Here is a 10,639-nt window from a genome sequence, read left to right as displayed (position 1 = left end):
GTAGAAATGCAGAGATCTCCGTGGGAATGGCTCATATCCTCATTATCTTTTCTCCAGAGCAACTTCTTAGAGGTACAGCTCCTGCCACTTGTCTCACTTGTCTGGTGCCAAACCTGCTGGCATAGAGGGGGAATTCACATCCCACAGCAAGCTCTGCTCTGATGTCAGGAGATAAGGAGAAGATCTCTGCAGAGAACCTGCAGGTGGGTGCAGAGACTCTCTCTTCTTCATGCAGGGGATGGAGTAGCTGAAGAGTCCCTGGATTTGCCTTGGAAATCCTTCTACTGAACAGCTCCTGGGAATCACCCTGATCCCATAGCTCCTGGTGGCCCCAGTTCCTGCTGCAATGAAAAGCTGTCACAATCCTCCCTTGCAGTGAAGCAAACATCACAAACATGAACAAGGCAACAATGTGGAAACTATTTCTTTCCTCTCCTTTAAAATAAAATCAGCTATGGTGGCATTCATGTGGTTGAACCTTGGGTGATTTTTTGTAGGGAAGAAGGGAAACATTTTCACTGTGAGGGTGGTGAGGCCCTGGCACAGGGTGCCCAGAGAAGCTGTGGCTGCCCCTAGATCCCTGGAAGTGTCCAAGGCCGGGCTGGACAGGGCTTGGAGTAGTCTGAGATAGTTGAAGGTGTCCTTGCTCTTGGTAGGGGGTTGAGACGATTTTTAAGGTCCCTTCCAGCCCAAACCTTTCTGCAATTCTAAAAATAGGGAGCCCTCAATACCAAAAGGAACAGTCATTGAAGTCTCAAAGTGGACCCTCCTTTCTCATTGTGAGAAACAAAATACGGGCTGGAATCTGTGGTTCTATCTGTTTTTCCTTGTCCTCATGGCCTAGCAGTGTAGATAAAGCCAAGATACCTCCAGATGTTTCCTTCAGAGGGCCTGGAGGCATCTGAGAAATTTTGCTTCTGAGTGAACCTTATGAAAAGGAAAACCAGAAACATTTTGAATCATATCAGCAACACAAAACAGGGGAAAAAGTGTAAAAAAAAAGGAAAGAGAGTGAAAAAAAAAATATATTCCCAAGATTTATGGATGTTCAACATGGCAATTTGTTTATCTCTTCAAAAGCAGTTGCTGAACAGTCACAAAACAATGCCCAGTGGAATGTGTTACCAAACTCAGAGGGTTTGGACTCCTAATGACTTTCTGGGTGGGTTTGGAGAGGTGACAACATGTATTAAAAAACCCTCTGAAGAGCAAATTCTGGCCCTGTGAGAGAGACAGCAGCCATTTGTGTTGGTCTACAGAATTAGTGCTCCTGGTTCTTATTGCAAAATTCCTCCTCCTGCAACGTTTCTGGGTTTCTTCTATCCCTACTGTTACTTCTGTGTTTTACTTCTAACAATCTTACTGCCAATGCCCATTAAAAGTCCATAGAATGGTCTCTCTCCATTATCCATAAAGGAAGAGCAGTGAAAATAGTTTGTACTTCCATATTTCCTTTTAGGATATCTGAAATTTGGTGAGATTACTCCTGCCACTTTCCTCCAGAAAATTTGATTCCATTTACAAAGGTTCTTTGAATTTTAGAAACTTTGGGGTACCTGGCCTGTGCCAAGGAGCTTTGATCACACACACATCACTGCCAGTCACACTGTGGTTCTCAAAAAAGAAATGGGACTCTGCTCTTGTACCCCAGTACTTTTAATTAGCTGTCAGGTCAAAAGATGGAGCAACAATTGTTCATGCAGTTGTTAATATCATCACTTACTTAAGATAATTGCATAATCATTAAAGTATTGAGCTTGATTAAATACATTTTGTGTACAGTTTGAAGCACTTTAATTAGGGGTAACGCTACTAAAATACATCCCTAATATTTCCTTTTTTATTTTCAAGAGTAAACTACTAGGAGCAGAGTTTAAAGTTCTCCCTTTTGCTCCTAATTGCTTCATCTTCTGTGCTAGATATAAACTCCTAAGGTGGAGATAAGATCCTCCTTCTTCTTTGGAAGGTGATCTTGATAAAATTACTCAAACATGGTAATTTTTAAAGGTTGAAAGACTTTTCATCTACAGACACTTTGCAGCCTCCTTTGAGGACACTTCCCTTCAGAGTATATCCTACCTGCATCAGACACAGCAGCTCCTCTGCAGGGTATTATTACAGAAAATGCTGACCCCACCATAATAATTGAAAGTGTCTGATTGTCTTGCTTAGAAGAACAAGAGATGGGGATGGAAAGATTGTTCACCCTAAGAGCTACAACACAAAACCTTCTGAGTTCTGCCAAAGGTGCTCCACCCCTCCTCTGTTTCTCCCTTCCCCTTGCCCAGGCAGAGATTTTTTGATGGCCTGGATGGGACTGTGACCATGTGAAATTCATATTAAACAGTGTTAAAGCCAAGCCCTTGACAGTATGTGCACACGGGATGTTACAGACAATAAAAATTAAAAATGCACCTTTGTTTCCTTGAGGAATTGGGTTGGGTAAGTTTAACAGTTGGCAAGTTAACCACAAAAACTTGGCAAGAGGTGAAGCAACTGAAACTTTTGCAATTTTATTCCCTCCATTTTTCAGTTTTATGGCCAGATGTTGGCAGACACACGAGAAATTCAATTGCCTTTTTTCCCTACTGCAGAAACAGTTCACATACAAAAATTATCTAGAAAATAAAAAGTTGTGCCAGGTTATGCTTGTAAAGGAAATGGTTTATTGTTGCACTATTCTTTTAGTCTTCTGAATGTTTACATTTTTGTAGTGGAGTCTTCTCACAGATTGTAACATAAAAAAAGTGATTGTTTTCGCATTCCTCTCTGATGAGGGACAATTGATGGACTTCTAGACTAGCCAGTGGGGTGGAGAGGTGCCAAGCTTACTCTCCAGTTCCTGGTCATTGTCCAGAACCTATGTAAGCGAGGTCAAGTAAATAAACTGCCCTTCTTTTTGCTCTGAACTTGACTGTGTGAGTACCATTCTTTTTGTGTCCTCTAGCGACAGTTTATAGTCATGTTTTCACATGCATATAGATAATTTCTGTACACTTCTGTGTACCTGTATTCTTGGACTGGGCTCTGAGCTAGCTCTGGGCTGACCTGATCTAATTGAAGATGTCCCTGCTCATTGCAGACGGCTTGGACTTATTCACCTTTAAAAGTTCCTTCCAATTCAGACTATTCTGTGGCTCTACTTAAGAACTTAATATCAAAGTAATGAAAAAATTACATGACTAGGAGGTAAAGAGCCAGTTAGCAATGAAAATATTCCAGTTTAATTTTGGTACTAAAGGTTCTGTAAGACATGGAGTCATTTGCAGAGGTCTTGGTCAGTTAGAAACACCAATCATTCAAATTAGCCAATGTATCATTACCTATTATGATGTACTTCATATATCATGTTAAAATACTGCATGAAAAATATTTGTTTGTTGACTGAAGGGAGGTTTAAAGTAAAATGTGATCTGAAAAATCTTTTCGTATCTTAGAATCATAGAGACATAACCTGGCTTGGATTCTAAGGAACCTTAAAGACCATTTTATTCCAACCTCCCCAATGCAGACAGAGACACCTTCCACTATCCCAGTTGCTCCAAGCTCCATCCAACCTGGCCTTGGGCACTTCCTGGGATCCAGGGGCAGCCACAGCTTCTCTGGGCAACCTGTGCCAGGGTCTCACCATCCTTGCAGGGAAGAATTTCTTCTTAACATCTAATGCAAACCTGCCTTTCATCAGTTTAGCACCATTTCCCCATCTTGTCACTATCTGTCTGTATAAAAAGTCCCTCTCCCTCCTTTTCACAATACCCCTTTAAATACTAAGATGGAATCTTCTTTTTTCCAGGCTGAACAGCCCCATCTCTTTACAGGAGAGGCGCTCCATCCATGCAGAAGTTGAGTGCTGCTTCCCATGGCAGAAGAAGCAGAGGTCAAGAGCTGGCAGACTGAGAGCAGATAACCAAAGACTGATTGCTCATCTAAGGCATGATACGGTTTTGGAACGATCAACTGAAGGCCCTGTGGAAGACAGGAGTATCAAAAAATGAACCAGAGTCCTGGAAAAAAAGCTCAAGCAGGAGCTTTGAGGTCTGAGGGTCCAAAGGCATCTTCTGGCACGGGATTTGCCTAAATTTACACATTTCCCATCAGCTGGGAGGGTGTCCAGGGACATAACCTTGATGTATTTACTTTATTTTGGTAAGTTTTGTTTCACTCGGGCATCTTCAGTGAAGAAGATGCCCGAGTGAAACAAAATGTACCAAAATAAGATAAAGGAAGCCAATGAACATTTGTTTTAGTTTCATATATTCACTCCATGTTCTCATATACTGTATATAGGGAACAGAAAATTAACTGGTATTGCAGAGAACATGCAGATGCTTTGTATTGCAAGGTTTTGAGCTGCTCCTAAGCAGGGACAGTTCAACCTATGTCCCAAGATGTTTGACACAGCATGGTGGGTTAACGTATCTTACACAAACTGGAGTGTCACAACAGGTATTGCACAAAAAACATGGGATTTTCCAGGAAAAAAGCTTAAACAGGCTCAGAGAGAAACCCTGTTTTATCATTGGGAAATGAAGAGAAGCTGGTTTCTGGTTGGATTAGATACCACCAGGAAAAAAAAGGCAGTTTTTGGATTGGTTCAATGAATGGCTGGGAAGACAAAGTACTTGTCAGTCTCTTTTGGGACTCACCTTATAAAAGAGTATCCCAGCCCCAGAGCCAAAGTCTTCAGGTGGGAAGGGACCACAAGTAAGTCTTGTTTGGCTTCAGGGCTCATCTGATACCTGGTAATGTTTCTGTTCTTTTCTTTCAATGCCAGCTTTTATTTTTTCCTCAAAAATCCATCTCCAAAACAAGCCCTCAAACCTCTGCATTATTACCTTTAATTTGTATGTAACTAAAAAAGGTAAACCTAAGATTTCAGAAGATTGAATATGTTGAGTAAGTAGTTAAAATATATGCTAATATCTAGAATGCTTTAGTAAAAATTCTCTGCTTCCTAAGCCCTAGGAAAAATAAATGTTAAATTACCTCAGTTTACTTTAGAGAGGTCTGTGGCCCGGAGAAATTGGTGACCTCTCAGTGGAAAACTACTTGTCTATATATATATATTTCCATTAAATAGATAGTCTTTGAATATAAACACATTATAAATAGTTATGCAGTATTTGTATAATGCATAGTAGGTGTGAAATGATCTATTATTTATGTATTTATGTATTTTAATATAGTATATAATACATTACAATACAATACAATATATTGCATTTGTTATTTATGTTTCTATGTTAAAGCCTTTTTCATTTTCAGAATTGTTCTCTTTGTCTCCTTATTTCTCCTGATATTTTCAAATATATAGAAACTAGTGTAAACTTCTAATACTAATTTTGAAACAGTTTCAAGTCACCCTCTATCAATCCTTTTCTCAGCAATAGGACATTTCAGCAAAATCTCATTTCCATTCCTTGCTCAAGAGACCATCATTTGTGACAGATCAGAACATCCCTAATGCCAGGATGTGAAACATTAGCTGCCACTTCTTTATCCAATACCACCCTTCTAGGCTGTCTGATCTTTAAAACTAATCCTAATATGAGTTTAAACCCTTCCAATGAAGGTATCATACGTTAGCTTTTAAAATTTTATTTTCAAATGGGAATTGATTTGATTGTACATTTCCATTCTAGAACTGCTGCCTGTAGACCAAGACTGGAGTTGTTGAGCAAATTGATCTGTTGATAAATTTAAAAATTACAAAATGAACTCTTTTTTCCCTGAAGATTGTAATTTTTACAATATTATCACCCAATTTTGCTTTATATTGTTTATTTACTAGACAGAATAATATAGCTAAAAAAAAATTTATGGAAGTATTCAAGATCAGGTTGGATGGGACTTTGAACAACCTGGTCTAGTGGAAGGTGTCTCAGCCGTGGGGTTTGGAACAAGATGAGTTTCAAGGTTCCTTCCAGTCCAAACCATTCTGGGATTCCATGATTCTGTTCTGGCTAAGGGCTACTTGCAAAATGGAAAAGAAACCTGAGCAACCAAACTATTAAAGTGACTTAATGATCACATGTCCTGAAAACATTTTGCTCCACACAGTAGTCAGGAATTCCGATGGGTTTTGCTGACTATTTTTGAATGCTGGAAGATAAAATTAATATAAATGCAGTTTTTATTAACACAGTGTTTGTGTAGATCAGGAGACTGCAGATCCCAGGGTCTGTCTGTCTGACGTCTTTCCTGGTCCTTTTTCCAACAGGGCCACAGCAAATCCTCAGCCATGAAGATCCTTTACCTGCTCTTTTCTTTCCTCTTCTTGGCGCTCCAGGTTTCTCCAGGTAAGATGGGAAAGAGATGCTAGAAAGGGATTTTTGTGCACCTGAAGAAAAATTCCCAGCACAATTTAACCGCTTCTGTTTCAAATTGTTTGGAGCCAGTCAGGAATTAATCAACTAGCCCAGTGCTTGTTCTGGACCTGCTTTGTAACCTCACCTTGCCTTTCAAAACAGCTGAGATGGGATGTTGGTGACAAAGACAGCTCAAGGAATGAGAAACTCTTTGACCACAACAATTCCCTGGAGAGCAAGGGGGAAGGAAATACTTTGTTCTTGTTGCAGGTTTGTCTTTGCCCCAGAGGGAAATGCTTTTCTGTAGAGGAGGGAGCTGCCACTTTGGAGGATGTCCCTTCCACCTGGTTAAAGTTGGAAGTTGCTTTGGGTTCCGCTCCTGCTGCAAACAGTGAGTTTGGAGTTCACTGAGGCTCATCTGCATGATGAGCAGAGAAATATTAAGTATTTTGCCTGTCTCCTAAACCCCAAGGTGCTCCTGAATATTTAAATTAGGTATAAGAAAAAAAAAAAGCTATTATGCCATGAGCACAGTCAAGTGTTCTGTGTTGACTCAAGGGTTACATGTTGCACAGAAAGCATTTGGACAATGCTCTCAGGCACAGGGTGAGGTTTCTGTTGTAAAATTTGTTGTAAAATTAAATAATCAGTCTATTTTCACTCAGGAATGAATGTACTCACCCCAGAATCTAGGTGTATCAATTTAATTTCCTTCTTTTCCTGAAACAATAGGGAAATATTCTCCTTACTCACAGGTATGATTACATAGAGCTGTCCCAACATGACTACAAATGACATGAACTATTTTGGAAAGAATTTGTGTCCAGGAGGAAAAAAAAGCATGGGCTGAGAGTGAGTAGGGAAGGTATATAAGCAGAAAGAAAATCTGATTTTTTTTTTTCTTTTGTGCAGGCCATGGAATGTAAGAAATGTTGATGAGCCATACCTTGAAGAGCAATGAAAATTTCTTCTAAGCCTACAAATTTCCTTGGAATCTCCTTACTTCTAAACCCACTGGGTCCTGCTACAAAACCTCATGCTCCTGTCATTGCCAATGCAAAAGGCTTTCTGATGTAGAGTAAATCCAAATATGCTCTGAATTGCTTTCCCTCCTTCTAAATAAATTGTTGTTGCTTGGCATTGGTCACTGAAACCTGCACTGAAACTTGGGTGGTGATCTTGCCTGGGATTTGACACACAAACCCCAGAGAGCAACAATTTATGGCGCAAACTGATCCCTAATTTGAGTTTTTCTGAGCCAGACATCTCTCCAGGTCTACACAGACCTTAACCTACAGTGCCAAGAGAACGGCTGGCTAAAAGAACTTAGCCTCCCTTTGTAGGAATGTGTTCAGATGCCAAAATTCTTTATTTCTTACTGTGCAGAAATCTCTTCTTGGGAAACAGGAATGGTTAACACTCCTCATTCCCCACAGAGCCCACTGTGACCCTGCTTGCTAGAGACCCTGCTGGGAGCTGTGCTGCTGCACACCCCATCCACCCCATGGCAGGGAGGGACTCCCTTGCCTTCATGAGCACTTGGGATGATCCCATGGGGACACCTCAAGGGGACCTTTGGGGACCTTAGAGGAAAGCAGATCACCCAGGGGAGCTGTCCAGGTGCCCCTCCAGGTGACATCACAAAGGGGTCCTATGGATCAGATGGGTAACCTGTAGTGGGGAGCTGGGGGTCTTCTCCTCCCCACCCACCTGGACACAATGTGAGGTAAGAATGGCTTTCCTCTGCTAAGGCTGACCTCACCCTTGCTGGAAAATGCCTTCATGATCAGGATCTGTGAACATTTGTGTTCATGAGTGGCTCTGGTTCTACTGATAAAGATCTCTCTATCCAAGGATGCCACCCTGGCCAATTTCAAATTTCCAGCTGGGTATGAAGAACTTGGCAGAGATGCCAGGCTTTTGTTTAATGGCATTTGCTTCCATCCTGTTTCACTGGATAACTTCTTCCACCTCTAACCTCCTATGAAGATGCTCTATCCTGCAACTCTCTTTCCCCAAAGCACATGACATCAACAAATTATTTCAGATTTGCCTTAGGGTGATGGCTTGGCAGCAAAACTCTGCACAGTGATGAAGTTAGAGAGCAGAAGGCTCCAAAGAGCTTTGAATTTTTTATCATACTCAAAAAGCAGACTCATACATACCAAAACATAAAACACAGAGATCAAGTCATATGGGGGTGTCCAGCCTGGAGAAGAGAAGGGGTTGGAGAGACCTTGGAGTCTTATCCAGTGCCTCAAGGGAGCTGGAGAAGGGCTTTGGGCCAGGGCATGGAGTGACAGGACAAGGGAGAATGGCTTCAAACTGACAGAGGACAGGGTTACACTGGATATTAGGAAGAAATTCTTGGCTCTGAGGGTGGTAAGGCCCTGGCACAGGTTGCCCGCAGGAGCTGTGGCTACTCCATCACTGCAAGTTGTCATGGGTTGGCACAGTTGGGTTTTATTTAGGGAGGAATATGGAGTGTTTTTCCCTGTTGGAACCTTGGAATTGCTTTAGAAAGGACAGGGCCCTATCAGAAGACTAATTTGGGCTATTGGCATCTGTTTTGACCACTGAGGATGTCGAATGCGACTTTGGGCTGTACCCATATATAAACCCTGTTTTCCTGCAGGTCAGTCTCTTCCTTTCAGGTCGGTCACAAGGTAACACCATGGGCAGCAGAGGAGGGCCTGGCTCAGGCCGCGCTGTCCTCTGGGCAGCCAGGCCGGGCCCGGCCCGGTCTCCGGGCGCCACTGCCCGCATGGGGAGCGGCCCGGGCCGGCTGAAGCCCCTTTCCCCCTGGATGAGCTCCCCTTTCCCCCGCTGCTGGTCGGGGAGAGGGGAGGCTGCAGCTCGGCAGTGCTGGCCACGTGCCCAGGGCCATGGCAGAGGGGGCCAGGCCATGACTAGGCCTAGTAGCAGCTGATAGCAGAGAAAGAAAACCTGCAGCTTTATAACAACTCCGAGCTGAGCCACCCTAAATGAGACGAGGGGTGGAAAGGAGGACATTCACCAGCCTCCCTGTTGAGGGTTAAGTCTCCTGTAGAATTTCCCCCCCCCCCAAGTTGCTAGGAGACTAAATGCTGAGTACTTAACCTGGACAAAAAGAAGCTGATCACTTAGTTTGGGGGAGGGAAAAAAAAGCTCCGGGAGAGAGAGCTGAGGGTGGGGGTCAGGCGTCTCTGGTCTTCCGGGGAGCAGAGATCAGGGGCTGCTGGCTGCTGGAGTCCACGGTTAACGAAGGAGTCTGGTCCTGGGAATTCTACCATCTGTTGGAGTATCCAGGAATTCAGAGTTTCTTCGCCGTCCTGCTGGATTTTGGGTGAGACCGGGTCTCGCCGCTGCGGCTTCTCCGGCACTGCCAACTCTGCCTGCTGAGGACACCCCCTGCCTGCGGAGGACAGTCCACCGCTTCCAGCCATCAGCGCCGGAGCTTCCACTGTTTGCCCTCGGGGTTCTTGGTTCTGTTCTACTATTGTTAAAATTGCTGTTGTTTTTTGTCTGTCCTGTTATATTTACTAGTAAAGGACTGTTATTCCTTTTCCCCATAGCTCTGACTGAAAAGTTTTTTTTTTAATCTTCCAAATTATAATAACACGGAAGGAAGGATTTGAATTTCTCATTTCCTAGAGAGGCCTGCCTCTCCATAGCAGACACCTGTCTTTTTCAAAACCAAGACACTCCCCCATCAGAACAGCTTTGCATCTCTACAGCCCTGCAGCCTGGGGCAAAGAGCACACGGCCACTGTAGGCCTGGGCAGATTTAATCCTTTCCTGGCAACATGAAGCTTCCAAGGTCTAACCCTTACCTGAGAGGGAGAAGAAAGAGACAGAGTGGATGTAGAAAAGACACCATATGAAGCCAGTGGAGCAAGAGTGAAAGAACTGATAATAATATTGGACAGGGAGATTGAGGAAGTGGACATTTTTAACCGGACTTTTCTGAGGTAAACTGTGGAGGAATGGATTGTTCCTTGTAACATCTTAATGTTGTTTGTGGGAATGCTGGTTCTAATAAAAATTAGGGACTGATATGATTGGGATTTAATTAAGAATCTCAAAGCCCTCACTTCTGGGTTAAAAGGAGGTGTCAGCTTTTGAGACGAAGATGATTTTAGAGAGAAAGTGATTCAAAGCCTCCCAGCTGCAGGGAAAAAGGAAGTCTCTATTTCTTTTGAGATAGAGGCAATTTTAGAGATAGAAGAAGAAAATCCTTGTTTTGTAACAGAGGAAGCATTCTTAAACCTCAAATACACTGAGAGGCCCATGAGTAGCCAGAGGAAAGGCTGTTCATGGGCGGAACAGCACAATCTGCCAAAACTTGAGGC

At 42.8% G+C, this 10,639-nt stretch overlaps 1 protein-coding gene across 1 annotated transcript; it reads left to right on the top strand.

Annotated features, from left to right (window-relative positions):
* The first annotated feature begins 6,228 nt into the window (after positions 1 to 6,228).
* On the top strand, positions 6,229 to 7,414 carry LOC120750741 (gallinacin-2). The gene is made up of 3 exons (XM_040059700.2): positions 6,229 to 6,299; positions 6,579 to 6,699; positions 7,221 to 7,414. Exons 1-3 carry the CDS (start codon positions 6,242 to 6,244, stop codon positions 7,267 to 7,269), a joined length of 228 nt encoding a protein of 75 aa, XP_039915634.1. The 5' UTR covers positions 6,229 to 6,241; the 3' UTR covers positions 7,270 to 7,414.
* Positions 7,415 to 10,639: the final 3,225 nt, after the last annotated feature.

This window comes from Hirundo rustica, chromosome 3 (genome assembly GCF_015227805.2).
Source record: "Hirundo rustica isolate bHirRus1 chromosome 3, bHirRus1.pri.v3, whole genome shotgun sequence".
Taxonomy (NCBI): domain Eukaryota; kingdom Metazoa; phylum Chordata; class Aves; order Passeriformes; family Hirundinidae; genus Hirundo; species Hirundo rustica.
Note: the sequence above shows the minus strand (reverse complement) of the source record. Positions and strands in the feature narration are given on the sequence as shown.

Bases quoted from the DNA above. Each gene is read 5' to 3' on its own strand.
- LOC120750741 (XM_040059700.2), top strand. From the start codon at position 6,242: ATGAAGATCCTTTACCTGCTCTTTTCTTTCCTCTTCTTGGCGCTCCAG. The intron at 6,300-6,578 runs GTAAGATGGGAA...TTCTTGTTGCAG, and splicing joins GGCGCTCCAGGTTTCTCCAG to GTTTGTCTTTGCCCCAGAGG. The intron at 6,700-7,220 runs GTGAGTTTGGAG...TCTTTTGTGCAG, and splicing joins TTCCGCTCCTGCTGCAAACA to GCCATGGAATGTAAGAAATG.